The 19,408-nt window shown below is 37.1% G+C and overlaps 1 protein-coding gene across 1 annotated transcript in view; it reads left to right on the forward strand.

Annotated features, from left to right (window-relative positions):
* Positions 1–15,189, forward strand: part of DARS1 (aspartyl-tRNA synthetase 1) — a gene marked incomplete at both ends in the record, with an annotated part of 36,479 nt that extends 21,290 nt beyond the window's left edge. The window contains 9 exons of the mRNA XM_079539422.1: positions 6,638–6,749; positions 8,244–8,378; positions 9,468–9,615; positions 10,582–10,728; positions 11,048–11,090; positions 11,768–11,848; positions 12,517–12,628; positions 13,552–13,623; positions 15,098–15,189. Coding sequence (XP_079395548.1) covers positions 6,638–6,749; positions 8,244–8,378; positions 9,468–9,615; positions 10,582–10,728; positions 11,048–11,090; positions 11,768–11,848; positions 12,517–12,628; positions 13,552–13,623; positions 15,098–15,189 — 942 coding nt within the window. The remainder of the gene's footprint in view (positions 1–6,637; positions 6,750–8,243; positions 8,379–9,467; positions 9,616–10,581; positions 10,729–11,047; positions 11,091–11,767; positions 11,849–12,516; positions 12,629–13,551; positions 13,624–15,097) is intronic.
* Between the last annotated feature and the right edge of the window lie 4,219 nt (positions 15,190–19,408).

Below are 19,408 nucleotides of genomic sequence, written 5' to 3' on the forward strand. Positions count from 1 at the left end.
GTGGGTCTGCGAAGTAAAACAAAAAGATCATTTTTTAACTGGAAAATCTGGAAAAGTTCTGGCACAGAGATGCTTAAAGCATTTGGATATCTGATATTATTTCAACAATTAAAACTACTTTTGCAAATTGTTTCTTTTGGAGCAAAGATATAATGGCTTTTCACTTGACCTTATCATATGTGATACTGAGCAGCTTCAATTTGTGATTACTTTTCAAGACACTCAGTATCTCATTGTACTTGTCTCTTCATCTGTATCTTGAAGTTTTTGATGAAAAGAATTCTGTACTAGTGAGAATTAAAGAATCATCAGCTTAGAGTAGCGGTAAGGCAGTGCATTAAATTGAAGGAAGAACTCTGGACTGTTAAAAGTTGAAGTGTTGTGTGAATTTCTGATTATGCCAAAAAATTCTAAACAGCACAGCGGAGAAACTTAAGAAAATTATTTAAGTGAATGAAATATGTGTATAATAAGTTGGAAAGAACTATGAACCCTGAACGGATGAGAGGAGTCATTGAAAATGAAATAACATTTAAAATACAACCTGAAAGTAATAGTGTGGAAGTAATTAAGATGAGAGCATCTATGGAGTAAAACATGAGAAGGTAAATAGGAAAGGGGGAAAAAAAAGCCACACCAAAAAAACATGCAATGCCAGAATATACACAGGACATGAAACAAAGAGATGGGCTAAAATTCTTGTAGAGTCAAATAGAATTATAGAATGACTTGGATTAGAAGGGACCTCAAGGATCATCAGATTCCAACCCTCCTGCTGCAGGCAGAGTTGCCAACTCCTAGATCACTTATTAGATCAAGTACTGGATTTGCCTGGACGTATCTGTTAGTCTCACGTGACTCTTCACATGCACATCTCTGCCAATGTAGTCATAGAAGATAAGTTGTCACCAGTCAAGCTGGAGGGTACAACTGGTGAGCTAAGTGAGTACTGCTATAACCTTTCCTAAATTATACAGTTTTATGTGAGTATTATATGTTCCAGAACACCATTCATTCTGCAATGCTTGGCCTTTTGTTTTGAGTTCTGAACCTTAATCTATCTCTGTATAAAAGACAGACTGAATATATACTGGACTGAAGTGAAACTTGATCAGAACAGTTCTGATGGAGTTGCTGTGATGATCTGTTCCTACTAGTATGGGAGGAAGTCCCAACCACATTCTGTACCATCTAGTTTGGGTTTCCTCAGTGACCTGTTTTTATTTTTGTTTTTGTTTTTTTTAAGGAAGAAGGAGGTAATTGAGTATCAAAAATAAAGATACTGATTTTTTTGGAGACAGATTTAACAAATGAAATGCGGAGGCCTTTGAGAGACTTTGATTTTAAAAAAGAACTAAATATAGAACCAAAAAAAGATCTTAATATAGAACTAAAATTAGGTTTGTCCATTTAAATAGAATCTTTGAAGTAGTTCCATAGTGATGTAATTAACTTCAGTAATTAACCAAAGAGTTTGTTGGCTAGGGTGAAATCATGATAAAGTGGAGCTGTGGAACTCAGATCTTGCATGAAGAAAAGAGGATGGGTTTTCAAAAATAGCATAGCTCCATCCAGCTCTGGTGGATACTGGGGGGAGAGTTTAATTGTAGAATAGTGGAATGAGTATGGTTAATAACAAGAAAAATATAGTGGGGTAAAAAGGAAAAAAAAAAGAAAATATCCTGGTGGATGTAATGTGCAAAATATTCTACGGGCACCTCAAGATTTCAATTCTTTTGTACTTCTGGAATTCACATATGCACAGTCTTGCATTTTGGTTGCTGTCAAATCTCTTACAGGTGTTTTTGAGGGTAGGGATTGGAAGTGCTAAAATGCCAAGATCCCGAGCTATTGCTATAGCTGTTGCTCTAAATGCATTCAAGAAAGTTGTTATTATTTAAGGTAGGGGTTTTTTCAAAGACCTTTCTGAGGAATGATGATTTAAGAAGAATCTATTCGTGATCCATTACTTCCTAAAATACAGATCCTACACTCCTTGGAGTAGAAAAACTGGGGATGTAAAGTTGAGAGTCCTTGTACAGATGAGATTTTGTTTCACATGTCTGTAGGTGACTGTAAGAAAACTGCTGTTGACCTGAGTATCTATTTTTAATGATATAATGAATGTCAATGTATTTTATTCTAGATATGTTTGATTAACTAATCATTTATTGGCACAATTCAAAAAGGCAATTGGAGCACTGATTGTGTTTCTAAATTTCTGCCTTTCTGCTGTGGTTAACTGCAGTATTCAGCAATATATAGACTTTTCATGTATGTAAAAACACCTAAAGAAAGTGTTAAATGCTCATATTTCATGAGGATCTGTGGTGAAGGTAAAGCAGTAAAGATAAGCCAACATGTGAAATACTGATTTTTTTGGATCTTGCTTTTTAGTGTATCTTGCTCTGAAGAAAAAATCAATGGAGGTTCATCAGGTTTCAGCAATAGACCTGGCTGATATCCTTGCTCTGGTTTATTTTTTGATGTCCAGCAGGGTTTTTATCGTAATAGCATCTGTCCAAATTTGACTTGAGTTATATGTGTTCAGCAGTCCTGATTCTATAATTATGTCTGCTAATGCACAGCTCTTTGTGACCAAAGCATAGTCCTTTAGAGTCAATATTATCTTGTTTAAACTGCTTAGGGTAGTGTATAACCATTAAAGTGTACTTCTAGTAGCTCATGGCTGTCAGACTGTTATATGTACACTGATCTTAATGCAGTTTTGTCTCGATGACTTGATTACTTTAAGCTTGATTTAATTGTGTTCGATTTGATTTACTTGTTGCAAAAGCTGTTGGTCTTCTGACTGACTTCAAGCTGTAATAACCAGTTACACTGTTTGCTGTACTTTGTAGTGATTTCGTTGCGTTGAAATAACACAGTCCCAAAAATTTCAACGAGACACTTCGTGTTCTCCACTTGTACTATAAAGTAATACTGAATTTGAATGAAACAATTGATTTCAGTCAATCTGGAATGCATAAATTGGTACTGAAGGCAAATCCTGTTGCCTAGCAAGAACTTCATGTCTCATACCTGTGATAAAGAATTTGCAAAATTATCTTTGTTATTAAATTATTGTGTATTATTTAAAGTTATGTAGTTGACATTTCCTTGTTTATTTAGCCTACTTTATGTGGGTTAACAAAAAAAAACAAAAGTGAGGTGTTAGAACGAATAGCTGATATGAGAAGGAAAAGAAGTTTGCAGCTTTGCCTGTTTGCGTCTTCATTGCACCTCTTTGAGATAGGATCTCAAGGTGTGAACTGCCTTCAGTTCTATTGAAATACATTTGTCTGTCTGGCCCCTTATGCAGGTATTACTGTTTACATGCTGCTGACTGTGCTGAATACATAGCACAGAACATAATTATTTTCTTTCACAATTTTTAAGTGTTAAAGTGCTGTGTTCTAATAGTATTTTCCTTTGTTGCATTTATGTAACAAACACACAGGTGAGATGAGATGAAGTTACAGCCTACACCTGTATTGCAACATTGTTAGCTAAATATTTTTTCTGCTGTCTGTGACAAGGGGTAATTATTAGAAATAATGAGTTTTCCTGTAAAGTCTGTAAGTTTAAACAGCAACATCTAAGTGGCATATGTTTGTTTCAGTTTTTGCTTTGCATTTGAAGACTTTAGTGAATTTGCTGTTGTCTTAAACAAGAATTTACTGGTATATGCATGGAAGAGTTTGTAAGAGTGAACAATACAGTGAACATACTGAAATGTTGTTGAGGGCTGAGATGTTTAAAAATGTGTATTCATTTTTCACAGCTGCCTTAGTTTGCTGCCTTGAATGGTTTTCTTCAGTCCCTTTTTGTCCTAAATGTTTCACTGCAAAGGACATAATTAAATTTGAAACCTTTGTTTTGTATGGATGCAGAATCAACTTTAAAATCTTTGAAAAGTTACAGTTGCACGTAGAACTTTTGAGATCCTCCACTTGACTCCACTGCACGCTGACAGTTGGAGTTGTTTAGGAGCTGATCTGAGATCATGTGGGCCTGTCTAATTCTTACAGGGAGGCCACAGTGTCACAGATACTCAATGCTTGTTGGCAGTCTCTGAATGGATGGGCACTGAAGTTCTGTTAGCTTTGGTAGTAAGAAGAGTGGTTTTGTCAGGTCTAATTTGAGGTACAGAGGATGGCAGCTTCTTTTTTGCATCCTCACTAAAGCAGGGGGGGAGATGCGTCCAATTCTGGGCTCCCCAGTACAAAAAAGACAGGGACCTCTTGGAAAGAGTCCAGCGGAGGGCCACGAAGATGGTGAAGGGCCTGGAGCATCTCTCCTATGAGGAAAGGCTGAGTGAACTGGGTCTGTTCAGCCTTGAGAAAAGAAGACTGAGAGGGACCTGATCCAGGTCTATAAATATCTAAGGTGTGGGGGGCAGAATGGCGAGGCCAGACTGTTTTCAGTGGTGAGTGGAGACAGGACAAGGGGAAACGGCTGGAAACTGCAGCATAGGAAGTTCCGCACAAACATGCGCAAGAACTTCTTTACAGTGAGGTGACGGAGCACTGGAACAGGCTGCCCAGGGAGGTGGTGGAGTCTCCTTCTCTGGAGATGTTCAAGACCTGCCTGGATGCCTACCTGTGCGACCTGGTGTAGGGAACCTGCTTTGGCAGGGGGGTTGGACTCGATGATCTCTGGAGGTCCCTTCCAACCCCTACAATTCTGTGATTCTGTGATACTAGCTCACAAACCGTTGTTAGTAGGTATATATTAGTTGTCGACTCTGCACACTTTCAGACTTCATAGCAAGTAATTGCTTTCAGATTGAAATACCATTTCTTTTGTTCACTAGAGTGTGTATTTTAGGACTACATTCTTACCTACTCAGGCATCATACTGGTGTTGGTTCATCAGAAGGACAAGGAGTCACTGTTACTCCTTCACTTCAAATGAATGTTGTGCAATTTTTTCTTAGCATTTTTCGAAGTTGATTGAGTTTATCAAAAGCCATTCTGGTAAACCTAAATGTGACGGTTTGGATAATCTGAAGTCTCTTCATGTTTCTAAGTAGGAGATGGATTGAAAAAACAACAACAAAAACGTATATACGTGTGCATGTATGAATAGAAGTATGTGTCTATCTATGGCTTTGAATCGCTGGGGCATTTTGGTGTAGCACTGCCAAATCATATAAAGAACTGGAGCTAAGTTTCTTATCCTGGCATATGATTGACCCTGCAACATCTGTGGAAGAATGGTGAGAGTTCGAGGGTACTTTTGTATTTGTTGCTCATAACCTCTTCTCCTTAATTTTGAAACTAGTGGGAGTAGTGGCTGTGGTTACTGCTGTCAGACAGTGAGAACTGCTGGCAGTTATTTACTGATCTCAACCACTTGTGCTCTGTAGTACTTTGTCTGCTCTAATTGCAAATCATTCCAAATTACTACAAATCCACAGTATTAAAAATGTTTTCTCTTTCAGTTTTTCAGTTAAGGAATATTTTTCATCTTCCAGAGATGTTGAATGTAGCTTTGTTTCGACATATCCACTGGCGGACTGTCTAAATTTGGATGCTTATATACTGTTTTGACTGGGTTTTTTGTTTTGTGGTTTGGTAAGAGTCATGTGAAAAAGCCCACAAGGTTCTCCTTACCCTGAGAGAAAAGCTGGGTACCTTTCAGAAAAGAGAAGTAAACAGTGCTGTGACGCAGGTTGTCGTAAAGAGACGTTGTCTTAGTTTTCTTATGAGAACTTGCTGGTTTTTAGGTGTGCTTGTGGGTTGCTGACTGCCAGTTCTTAAACACTGCGAGCACAAAATCAGATATGAGTTCAGTGCTGATGTATTGTGATGTTTTCAGCATCTGCTACAGCTGCTTGCTTTTTTTTCTTCACACTAAAACCCAAGTGTGTTACAGGAACATTGAGTGCAGGTAGCTGTTAACCAGATAAGTGACTTAACTGTGTCACATACATCAACAAATAAAACCTGAATTGATGAGTTTTTTGGCCAAATGTGTATCTGGAATAAATGTTGAAAAGAAATTTGTAGTCTGTATGATCAGAAGTTATGTGAATGGTTGTAAATGCTGCTGAGAGTTCACACACACTTTTGAGGTCGTTTTTGTGGCCCCAGTTTAGGTAGTTAGCATAGGGTTGTGTTTTGTACATGAAGAACATTGCATTTCCTACTTCTTTAGTAGGCACAAACATTCTGACCTCGTACAAACTGTGGGCTTTGCTGTTATGCATTGTGTATTACTGCAGTGATTCTAGTTCAGTGTGCTGAAAGGTTTGTAATAGATTTAGTCTTCTTATTCATTTTCTTACTGTAAGATCTTTATTTTCAGAAGCAAAGCTTACAAATCAGTGACTGTTTAAATGTTGGGTTGACTGAAGCATATCCTTAATAACTGAATGTGCTGCAAATTGAAATGAGGAATTTTTGTTGCATCCTTTGCTGTTTTTTCTCTTTTTTTTTTTGTTTTGTTTTGTTTTGTATTGTTTATTTTCTGTAACAAATAATTATGTGTGCATTTTTCTCTGTTCAGGCAAATACAGAAGCCAAGTATTCCTAAGAGAAGAGATGTATCCTTCCAGCTGTCCATAAGAAGTAACAGAGTGGGGAAGAGTTAAACTAACTTAGGTTTCATTATTTTTTTTTTTTCCTTACAGACTTCCACCAGTCAAGCAGTCTTCTCTCTTCAGTCTGGTATTTGTCAGCTTTTTAGAGAAACTCTCATTCGCAAGGGATTTGTGGAAATTCAGACTCCCAAAATCATTTCAGGTAGCGTATTTTTGATCCAGAAGCTTCAGATGTGCTGCTTTTAGATTTGCTCAGTGAACTTATCTGACAAATGTTTTTTTTTCTTTTAGAAACTATTTCTAATTCTGATACAACGTAGCAAACAAAGCAAGTGTCAAGGTTGTTCTTTATTCTTCTCCTGACTTCAAGTGTTGAAAGAACAAGACAAATGCTGTTTACACCTGATTTTTGTACTCTGCAGTGCATTTAAAGTTTTAATTTAGTTAAACACGGAATGCTTGATGATATGCATTTTTCTTCAGTGAGGATTTTATACCTCTGTATTTATATTTTTGAAGACAACTCTTGATTGAGCTAAAACTAGGACTTTTTAACAAAGTACATGCAAGCAACTATTCTTACAACATGGAAAATGTCATTAATCTGTAAGATTAGGTAACTTTTCCTACAGATGCTGGTGAAATAGCATGAAGACTCCCAAGTAGTTTATTTATGTAGCACCTTTGAGGAAGTGTGCTGCTCTTTCTGTTCAGTGTACTATTGAAAGCAAGCAAGCATGCTATTTTTTGAAGGAGATAATTTGATAAGTTTTGCAAAATTAGCAAGTTAAATGGATGCAGTTCTTTACTAAATTTCAAATTTTCATGTTACAGCTGTTTTACGAGTTGAGATTTTCAGTGTTAACCTCTGTTCAAAACTGAGTAGTCAATGAAATTATTTCAGTGGGAGTAGTGGTAATTAAAGAAAAGGAAGATTAATTGCAGTAGAATTGTCAGTAATTATAAGTAGCACATAGTGTTATCGTAAGAATCTTTAAAAACTATGAATTACTGTTTCACTCTGACGTGTTTTTATAAGTATGGTAAGCAGCTTCACTTTCATTTCATACACTGGGAAATGTGCAGTGAATTTTGGTAGGTTGTTTACTATGAGGGATTCATTCAAAATGGGAGCATGTGTTCTTGGCTAACATTCTTTCAGTGACTATGGTAATTGTCTCAAACTGGGAGATAGCTTTGTATCCTTGGCAAATGTCCTCTGGTAAATCCAGGTTTGTATCTGAGATCTATTAGTGCTTTCAGACACTTCAGATGTTTGCCCAGTCCTCTGCTAGAGAGACAGTCCTGGAAAAACAGGAAGTGTGCTTTGATCTTGGTCTCTGCAATTAACTGTCTTTGAAGCTTACATCACTGATAAAGATTTGTTTCCACAGAAATGGTGGACTGCAAGTAGATGTGGTGGTGGTACAAACACGCGTTCTCTGCTGCCTTCCCTAAAGTGTAGGATGGCTGGGAATGTTAACATTTCTAGCTACCCCAACTCAATTTGCAGGTTTGCAAGACAGTGTCTGATAGTCCTGAGCCACAAAACTTGCCTTGGCATTAATGCTGCAAATTTATCTTTTTCTTTTAACGTGTTTTTTTCCTTATCTTTCAATATAAAAATCTGTCAGTCTACCTCTAACTTTTTTTTTAATATTTCATTTTAATAACCACTGTAAGCTTTGCTTTGCAGCTGCCAGCGAAGGAGGAGCCAATGTGTTTACTGTATCATACTTCAAAAGCAGCGCCTACCTGGCTCAGTCCCCACAGCTGTACAAGCAGATGTGTATATGTGCTGACTTTGAGAAAGTTTTTTGTGTTGGACCAGGTAAGAAAAGCATTACTTCATCCAAATTGTAAAGATGACATTGGTGGCTTTTAGCAGTTGTGGTAAAAGCAAAGTAACATCTATCTCGAAAGCTTTGAATGCTCCTACTAACTATAGCTTCACTTAATAAACACAAATTTCAGTTGGGGCAACTAACAAGAATAAAGTTGGCAGGGGGGTTGCTGGAACAAAACTGAGATGCTGAAATGAGGGAGTTTTTTATTCTGTGAGAAGAAAGAAGAGAGTTGCACTGGAAATTGTGATATGATGGAGTTAGCAAAATTTGAAGAGCGCTATAATTACCAAAGCCATTGCAGTAGCAAGGAGCTAAAACAGGGAAGCTGAATTTGATGTGCATTTATATGGATTTGTCCCTTGCTCCTGTACATGTACCAAACAGCATTGTTTGGAAAATGCATGTGTCTCACCAGACTGTCAGTAAAGAATCCAAATGGATTACTTTCCTCTCTCACACCCTTCCTCAAAAGCTAATAGGACATTGTCCTCTTAGGCATTAATGCAGCAACTTTTTCTTAGACCTTGAGAACAGGTTTAAAGACATTTAAGATAGTAATGCTGGAAAACACAGTAACAGCTTATAAATAAAAAGATGCAAGTAACTCAGGCCTTAAGTGACTTGTTAATTACTAACACAAGAGTCATGGTTTTGTAGGAAGGCATGTTTATATCAGTCTTATACCTGAAAAAGAACCAGCTCACATGTGCAGAAGTCCATTGCCTCTGAAAAAGGTAGTTTTCAAATCTGGAAATTCTTGTGTGCCTGACAGCTTGTCTGTTTTTTTTTTTTTCTCTTCTATCTGTTGGTTTGACAAGAGATAGACAAGACTGGCAGAGAGGTACTATCTTGTACCCTTTGACCACCACAGCTACAATAATGCTGTTACTGTTTGTTATGAGTGATGCTTTGAGGCAACAAGCTTTCTTGTTGTTTTCAATAAGAATTGTCATGTCTAGAGACAGCGCTGTCTATCTTGTCTAATTGCTGGTTTGTTTGATCATCTGTGTTACTGTTTCAAAATGGAATTACAATTTCAGGTCAGTTGGAATTTTTGTTGTTTAATTTTACAGTTTTTAGAGCTGAGGACTCCAATACACATAGACACCTGACTGAGTTTGTTGGTCTGGATATTGAAATGGCTTTTAACTACCACTATCATGAAGTGGTAGATGAGATTGCAGACACCTTGGTGCAGATATTCAAGGGACTTCAGGAGAGGTAACAAAAACACATTCCATTTCATGAGCAACTTCATTTGTTTGAGCTCGCTTGCACTGTGGTATCAAATGGGTGAGCATTTCATCCTCAGCCTGTCAGATAATCGTTAGTAATCTGATCTACAAAAAGGGAATTTCAAACGTGTTTGCTTTGCTCTTAAATGTTCCTTTGTAACTGACTTTAGAAGTTCACTAACACTAGTAAACTGTCTATTGTATGCCCCAGTTGCATCTTCTACAGTATGCCAGCTCGCACCACAGAAATGATGTTCACTGTTGAATGGGCTTTCTCATAGAAATGCTCCATCATTAGTGTAAGATATCCTTCCTGTTGTGCCACTACAGGTCGACTGATTGTTCTGTTTTGAAATTAATCTTAACAGTTTAAAATAGCTTTCCTGAAGGAAACTTATTGTAACAGCTTGCATCTCTGCCATGACACAGCAAAGATTATTTTCCATTATTCACGCTCCTAACTTGTTAATGAAACAAGCCAGAAGTTTAGAAAGTGGTTTTCATTTGCTTACAAAATGGAGTATCTTGCCAGTAGAAATGCCTATCTTTTATCAATCTGGAAAGAAATGTCTATATTCAAAACAGAGTATTACTTGAGTCAAAGGAGAACCTAGCTAAATGTTACAAATCAAAGGGATGGTTTCTGGTTGGTTTTACTGTGAAAATTTGATCTAGTTAATTATTTCTTAGGAAAGGAATAAAACAGAAGTGGTAGTAAAATATTAACCTGTATATCATTGAAGTAGATTGCATTAACTTAGATGAAACATTTCATTAGAATTATACAGAACTTCTCCAGGAGATAATTCAAAATAAAATAGGTTTTGATATTGCAAGAGGGACCTCTTGTGGCAGAATTGTATTGCTGATGCAAAATGGTTGTTACATACAAGAAGTGCACATTTCTTGATTACTTTGCATTTTGCTTCTGCTCTTGTTCTCTTGTATTTAGATTCCAAACTGAAATTCAGACGGTGAACAAACAGTTCCCATGTGAGCCATTTAAGTTTTTGGAGCCAACTCTGAGGCTGGAATACTGTGAAGCTGTGGCCATGCTTAGGGAGGCAGGCGTTGAGATGGGAGATGAAGAAGATCTGAGGTACTTTGGCAATACACAAATGTTTCAATGTTTCCTACCAAAAGTGGTAGGAAGGTGTAAGTTTTGTGCTGCGCAGAAAGATTCTCTTTGAGAGGAATAAACAGTGCTTGTGTCCATATCTCTTCATAAATAATTGAATGGATATGAAAATAGACATTTCTTGTACTCTAGACTGTCCATATAAACTCTGAGGTCAAAAGAAAATAATTTGCGACATGAAGTGAGAGGAGCTTCGAGGATAAAAGGAACTTGTTTTTATGAAGTATGCAATCAGTAAAAGTTTAAGTCACATCATTCTAATGGTGAGAATCTTTTTCAGCACGCCTAATGAAAAGCTCCTGGGACGTCTGGTAAAGGAAAAGGTAACTATTATTTTATAATATGTTTCTCACTGAATCGGAAGCATGATGTCATGGAATCATTGAGTAGGTATGAATGCCTTCTTCATGTAAAATAACTTTTTATGCACTGACTGAGGAAACAGTATCAATATAGAGAAGTTGTGAAGGGTTTGTGATCAGTGAAGCATGTCTTAATTGGCTGACTGCATTCCCATTTTGCTATGGCTTATTTCATCAACCAACGTTTTTATCTTTACCCTTCATAATCTCTTTCAAACCGTTTTCAGTCTTTTATGGATTTTACTATTGAGTACACCAAGCAGGGTAGTGCTTTCAAAAAACACAGATTGTAGGAGAATTAGAAATCAAACAAATAAACAAAAATCAAAGCAAACCAGATACTGTCTAAATCTTTAGAAAAAGATGATATCATTGGGGGAAAAAAATCAACAACAAAATTTGGCAAGACATTTTACTGCTAAACATTCTTAAATTCACAGAAGTGTTAGTGTTGGGAAACAAAAGTAATGTATTGCTTTTTTGTGTAATATTTTTGAAGATAATACTGTCAAATTTGTGCAGTTGCTTGAAATTTTTTTTTTAAGGTTTCAAAGGTTGATTGGTTGTATTTTCTTCTTGTAATTTGTTCTTTACATCTTTTTCACTCGCAGTAACTTTTTGAAATCATTGTCTTTCAGTATGACACAGACTTCTATATTCTTGACAAATACCCTCTTGCTGTGAGGCCTTTTTATACAATGCCAGACCCTGTAAATCCTGTAAGTAAAATTCTTTGTTGACAGTGGTCGGTTTTTTTTTTTTTTTTTTTAAGTTGAGATTACTCTGTGTACAGTATAATTTGACAAAGTAGATGAAGTATTTTTGTATGATCCTCTGTTGTAGTTGAAGTTAAGCTAATAACAAGAGTAGGTCAGTGCTACATGGCCTATAAAGTGTTTGCAGTGACCTTTCACCAGTGAAAAACATACCAGAAAGCAAACAGGCTGAAGTTGAGGGAGCTTTATGAAGAGGTCTCCATGGTCACCAGAAGAGATCTCCTGTGCTGCCATCACTAAAACAAGACAAAAACATTCTTTGAGGGCAACAGATACTTAAGTAGAAATACATTTTTTTCACACTGATAGAAACTTTCCCAGTTTATTCCAAAATCCAGCATAAATATCTTTCAGCATCTTTTGTGGGGTAAATACGTGTGAATGTAACCTTTTTTTAAGTGTGTGTGGGTGAACTCCAGTTTTTAAAAAATAATCATCTCCAGACTAATGAGAGAAAACAGTATACTACAATTCTAAGGCAGATCACAAACACATTGCGTTCTTACTACATAGCTTTGGACATCATAAATGAAGTTACTGAGAGATATGTGTTTGCTCCCTAAGGATGGACTAAGTGTAGATATGAAATTAACTAGTACTTGTCTTTCCAGAAAAACTCAAACTCCTATGATATGTTCATGAGAGGGGAAGAGATTTTGTCTGGAGCTCAGAGAATTCACGATCCGCAGCTGCTGACAGAAAGAGCCAAGCATCATGGCATTGGTAACAAGTTAAACAACATAAAGCTTTGTTTAAAAGATTGTAAATCATGATTGGATTTGTTTAATTTAGAGGAAGAATTTGGAGCAGAATTTAATGTGTGACAATAATGCTTAAATTATGATACTGTTTCATGCATAATGTTAATCTGTCAATGCTGTATAACTGTTTTAGTATAGAGTGGTGGGATTAACAAACTAACTAGTTTCCCAACAAGGCTTTGATGAGGGGGGATTGTTTCCAAGGGCTTTTGAGAGGACGTAATGCAGGAAATACCTGCTACTGAATGGGGGTAGACAAGTTGCATTCTTCCATGCCTCTATGTTCCCCCAAACTTCTTATGGAGTACTTTGGCAAAATTAGTTATCACTTGTTAAATCTTGAACTGAGAGCAAATAAGCAAGAAGTGGAGATTTTTGTTTTTGTTTTTGGAAAAGAAGACTCAACAGGTAAAGCTGGCTAATGGTAAAAGAGTAGAAATCTAAATTAGGTGAAGATCAGTAGAGTAAGATACAGATTAAAATTATGCTTTCAGTGGATGACAAAGTGAAGTGTCAAGAAGGTAGCAGGATAAAAGGAGTATCTTCCAACATAGCAAGAGGGAAAAACAAATTGCTAAATCTTTACTACTCACTGCAGCTTATTCAAGAAGTCAGCAGTTCCCATAAGTTAGAATGAACAGTTAGGCCTCAGTTATACAGTTCCTTACCTAATTAAATTATTAACAAAATAATAGAATGAAACTGTTATGGATATAACTTCTAGACTGTTCTGGATAACTTAAATCTGTTTAATGACCGAAACCCCACTGTTAGTTTTTAAATTACCTTGGTAAATATTTTATTGTGCATGCAGTCCTGTATTCACTTGTGTGTTGGCTTGGGGTTCATTAAACAGATGAGAAATGTGTGTTTTTTCCTCTCTAGATTTGGAGAAAATAAAGGCTTATATCGATTCCTTTCGATTTGGTGCACCTCCACATGCTGGTGGTGGAATAGGTAAGTCTATGTATTTTATTTTGTTTGCTGTTAGCTTGGCTTTAGCTTCAACTTGGTCCCAAGCAGGGTTTGATTATAAAATTGCAAGCAGTGGTCTTGGAAGGTCAGTGTGTGAACTGATTATCAGGGGGAGTTTAGGGAGAGAAGATAAAACTGTAAACATCATCATAAAATAGTTAGACTAAATATTAATGACACAGTCTGACAAGTTTAAAGGGTAGGTGATCACCATTGAAAATATGTTGATTTATTAACCTGGCAGATTACCTTCAAATTTGATCAAAGAAGAAAAACTAAGCAAGAAAATACTGCATATATGTATGGATATCATAGCTTAATAATACCAGATGTCACTGGTATCTCAGCACATTTGATGAAGCTGTTGTGTAGTAAGGAAAAAAATAGTGATTGTTTCTGTCTTTATTTGCTGTGATTTGACTGAATGTCAACTTTGGCTGATGGTAATTTCAGCAAAAGAACTGATGTCTACTGGCTTCTTGTCTTGGGTGTGAGTATTTTATATACTGAAATAAATAATTTTAAAATATCTTAACTTTTGAGTAACAGCTGTTCTGAAATACTTAAAAGGTGTTAGCATCAATGGTCATCAGCACTTGCAGATAATCCAGGATCATTTAGGCCAGTCACAGCTGCAATCAAGGAAAATGAAGCTGCATCTCCTCTGCGGGGTAAATGCTTCTCATGGCACATCTCATAGATCAGGCCAAGTATCAGCCAAGCAGAAGATACTATGAAATGAGCTGTTTTCTAGTTGGTTTAGCTGAAAGCCTTAACACAGGGAGGAGCATTGTGTGACTGCTAGTAGGTGTCCCAGTGTGGCTGGAGTGTGTGCAGTCCCATGGATTAGGAAGTCCATATGTGTTCCACAGTATGCACATAACTTCTGAGGTTGCAGGAGGAAAGAACACAACCAGTGAAGCATTTATTATCTTGAAGATATCAGCAAACATGAGTACATACTGCTGAATCTGCATGCTTGCACTGTAGAGTGTTTGGGACAAGCTTCCCAGAGTGTTCTTTACTGTACTTGCTTATGACAGTTAATATCTCTAAAGTACTTGGTACCAGCTCTGGTTTGTCCTGTACTTCTGTAACATATTCAAGATACATTTCTCCCAGTTACTCCCTTCTCATTTCAATTTTCTATGCCATCTTGAAACTCTCAAGTGATTCAAAAGAGGGGTTGCATCTCTAGTACCATTGCTTTATTTACACGTGTTTCAAGTGAAACCTGTAATGTATCAGAAGGTACTGTATGTAAAACCTGTAATTTCTGGTTCTAATTCCTTTCTGTAGTCAGGTGTGTTAATGTGTACATATCACTCTTTGTTCACACTATGTGTGAAGCTGGCTTTGGCTATAAATTACGTTTAGCTTCTTAAGAGTTTTGAACAGAAGACTGACTGATTATACTGGGGTTTTTTTTGTTTTTTTTTCTTCCCATTTGTTGTAGGGCTGGAAAGAGTAACTATGCTGTACCTAGGGCTGCATAATGTTCGCCAGACCTCCATGTTCCCACGGGATCCCAAACGACTGACACCCTAACATGGCCTGTTCATAAAAGCATGAGGTGATTTGCCCTCAAGTGTGAAATGATTGTGAGCATATCTGTTGCTGGTGATGAGCGTGTATTGATCTAAGCATTGTAATATGCAATAAAAGAAGATGATCTAATTACTGAAGTGCCACAAACATTTTTTTATCCTTTAGGTATTTATTTAAGAGCTATTATTTTAACAGAGCAAGACTCTTTGTACTGGCAGCTGCACATTTTTAACAAATTCAAATTAGTATTCTGATGTCATTAAATTGTATCATATTTCTAAGCATTTAAATAAATTGTGCAATAAATATTGTGCACTTTTAACTTATGTCAGCAAGATTGAATATTCTGGATTACAGAATTGGCTCAAAGCTGAAATAACAGGATGCTCGCAATTCAAAAAGCAGGAGAGGAAACCAACCCAGTTGTTAATTTACTTGTGTGAAACTGTAGCAGGTGAGAGGGAGAATATTCTTAATTAAAAGTCGTAATGGATTCCAATAAAATTCTCTAAGCAAACTAGGTACAGTAGCTGTCTTTTCTGGTTGTTGCTTTGTATCCTCACATGGTAATCATGGGATGTTGCATTTAATTACAAAACAAAACCTGATGGAATAACCACCTAAGGTTTGAATTGCTCTGTGTCCTCGCTTAAAGTTGCCAGCAGCCATAGGGCCCATTCTTTATGTTGCTTTTGGGACTGGATAGGAGGTTATGTAGATTCATGGGATGCATGAGGGATATATAATGTTCTCAGCAAATAAATAGATGGTGAGTTTGAGAGCACGTCACATGTTCATTCCTGACAACGCTTCTATGATAACTAAGCATATTAGTGAGGATTTAATATATCTATTCCAAATGGAAGAAAAGTAAGTAATGTAAGCTTTGAGTTTTCTTCATTTATAGATGCTGTGAACTGCCTGAGCGCTGTACATTTAGAGAAATAGGGTGTTTAAGTCAGAAAGAGTACTTCTAAAATTCCTTCTAGACATCCTCTTTCTGAAATGAATCAGTTGCTTGGACCTCCTCATTTTTCAGTGGTACACAAACCTACTTCTCTTTGTCTTCCCAACCCAATGAGCATGCCCTGCATTTTGTGAGGAACTGATCTTTTTTAAACTTCCTTTTAAATAATGCATCTGATGGTTGCTTTTCCAGTTTAAAACAGTAAGTGTTGATGACAAAGAACGGAAGATTCTATTCAACTTTTAGGCCCTGCAATAGAGTTAGTCTCATTTTCATACACACTTCTAATTTCTGATTTAATTGTTGTTTAACATTTTACATGTTAAAAGCTTTCAGTTGGAGGTATAGTTTAGACAGTCTGTTTCTGTTGCTGCCTTGATTTTTTAAATGTCAGAGAAGTCACATATTGGTTATGCTGCAAAAAGGTCAGTCAGGGAGGCTGTGCTGAAGTTGTGTAGAATTTCACAAAAGGGCAAATCATCTTTTGCAGCTGCCATTGAACAAGACTTAATTTTCCTTTTTTGTGACAAGTTCTTCATTATAAAGCGATAATTCTAGGAATACTAAAGGTCAGTTTGATAGAGTGCTGGAAATTTCAAAGTTAAACTTTGTTTAGAAGGCATACAATGCAAAGAATAACATACTTTGCAGCTTTGTTCATTGGTCCTTTGTAATTACTTTAAATATAGAATCTGTCCCATATTATTTACTGGTATTAAAAATGTTATCCTGTACTCAGTTATATTTTAGAAAGCTAAGTGGCTATGTGTAGCTTACCACCACAGTCTTCTTACGGATGAATCCAAATTTCAAAACAGTTGTTTATTCAGCTTAGCTGGCTGGCATGAATTTTGTTTAATTTCTTTTGTTCTTACCGAGCTGGTAATGTACATCAGAAGTGCTTCCTCCTAATAATGCACAAAATTAGTGGCTTACATTTCATGCCAACAAAAAAACAGATCTAAGAATTGTGTTCATTACTCTAGATGTGGCAGGAGGTTTTGCACGTACTCCTGTAAATAACTGTGCTTATCCCAATTCTGTTAAGAGTTACTTGAGCTCATATTTTAGTTTGATTTATTCTCAGTAGCTGCAAAAGAACCACTGTTCTGCTGGGAGGCCCCTATCCCTTCTTCTCCCTTTGTATGCCATATCCTTTCGTGCAGTTTTTCTTAGCCAACTGAAAATAATTATGATCATAAATCAAAATGCAAAATGCATTTCTCAGGACTGTCATCTAAACAGGATACTTCAGTGTATGCTGTGCATTGCTAGAACTTGGTTAAAACTCAGCAGATAGTAATTCAGAACTTTATCTTGTTCTGATAGTTAGCAATTCTGGTTTCATAGTTCAAGAAAACCTGTATAGTCCTTGATTCCCACCACCTATTGCAGGAACTTTAGCATTCTACCTGGAGTCCAAATTGCTGCTGCTTTTTCATCAGTTAAAATTACTGTTTTTTTCTTTCGTGATATACAGATAAAGGTAATCATTCTTGCTCATTTTTAAGTATTAAACTGATTTAAAAAGTTATTAATAAGGGATAGCTAGGGAGTCATTTGTTAACAACTAACACTGCAAAGCCTCAGTTTATTTCTGCAGTTTAACTGAAATACTTCCTTGTGAAAACCCATCTGTGTTCAGTGAGCTGTCTGCATCTGCCCAGCAGGAAAGAAGACTGGCAGTTTTGTGGAAGCAAAGCACAGGACTGATGCCCAGTGGCTGAGCGCTGCTGTTGTGGGCTCCCAGGAGGGAGCTAAGCACCGTGCCCCTAGAGGGATGGGGCTGAGGAAAGGAATAAAGCAAAAAAACTTTGTGTTGCAGAATTGTTTGCTATGTGAAGAAGCATAAGAAGAGAGAACAAGCGATGGATGCAAAGGTAATCGCTCACCATCTTCCAGATGTAGATCAGTGCCCAGCCAGTTCCCCAGCAAAATATGGCAAATCCCCAACCCCTTCCTCTCCCTTTTTATTGCTGCTTATGATGTTACATGGTTGGTTTAGGTCAGCTGCCTGTTTGTGTCTGCTCCTAACGTCTTGCTCAGCCTCCATTGTTTGGTCACAAATGTATGTAGCATAGCACCATGTCACCTGCTTGGAAGAAAATTAATTCTATCCCATTCCATCCAGTATGATATCAATCTCCACATGTTATTCCATATCATTCATATCCATCATGCTCGGGTCCCATGCTCTCCAGTACATTTGGAATAAACAACTGTCTCACTTTGTGTCCTTAGATACATACACAGATACAATTCCCTTAGTCTGTGGGTACTTAAATCTTCAATCAGAATCATGCATGTTTTCACTACAATCAAAACTTTGTAGTTGCTTTCAAGTTGTTTGGGAAAAAAAAAACAAACACTGATATTCTTGCAGACATCTTCTGAAGCTTGAAAGCTTGTTCTTTGATTTGAATTCACGTAATAAGTGCTTAAGATTAATCAGCTATTCCTTTACGTAGAGGGCAAAATGTTTTTTTCACACACTGATTGTGCCAGTAACTTCACCATCTCATCTCTGCCCCTCCAGGCTTTCCTGATAACAAAAGGAAGATATAATGAAACTGATAGGCTTCCCCCACAGGATCTTTCCCAGGGAAGATGCTGAGCCTGTGCATTTCAGTTTCCAGATAAAACTTGGGGAGTCTTTCAGACTCCTTCTGTCACGGGTGGTTTCCAAAGAGGCTGCCTTTTCAAAGAGGAAGAACTAGAAGAGAGCAGATGGGCTGGGAGCACACCAGGTGGCTTCAGCCAAGAGCTGCCCTGTTAGTGCTGGTGCCAGGATACGTAGCTTCTCCTCACCGTGGTTTTTGCAGCTGGGGCAGGATTGGTACCGACTGCCCTCCACCTCTGAATGGTGAGCTGAACTTGTTACATGCTTTTAGAAGCAGTAGGGATGTTTTTGGAGAAGTACTTTTTAATCACTTTAATTACTCTTTTGACAGCACTGTGCATGCTGAGGGCCACCCGATGATGACCAAGCACGTTGTACCTGTGGAATGAAACAAACACCAGCTTGGGTTTATCTCTATTTCAGTCTAAGCAGTGAGAGTGCAGTGCAAAGACACTTAATTTCCAATATTCACTGCAAATCCCTAAAAAGAAAATGTTACAATGAGTTGCTTTTACCATTCTGCAAATAAGACTGCGTGCTGCACAGTAAGAGCACCATAACATACACTTGCAGGAAGCTTGCACTGCTAGATTTTTATTTTTAGAGTCTCTGAAGTCTTTCAGAACTGAAAA

This window comes from Tetrao urogallus (genome assembly GCF_951394365.1).
Source record: "Tetrao urogallus genome assembly, chromosome: 8".
NCBI lineage: Eukaryota > Metazoa > Chordata > Aves > Galliformes > Phasianidae > Tetrao > Tetrao urogallus.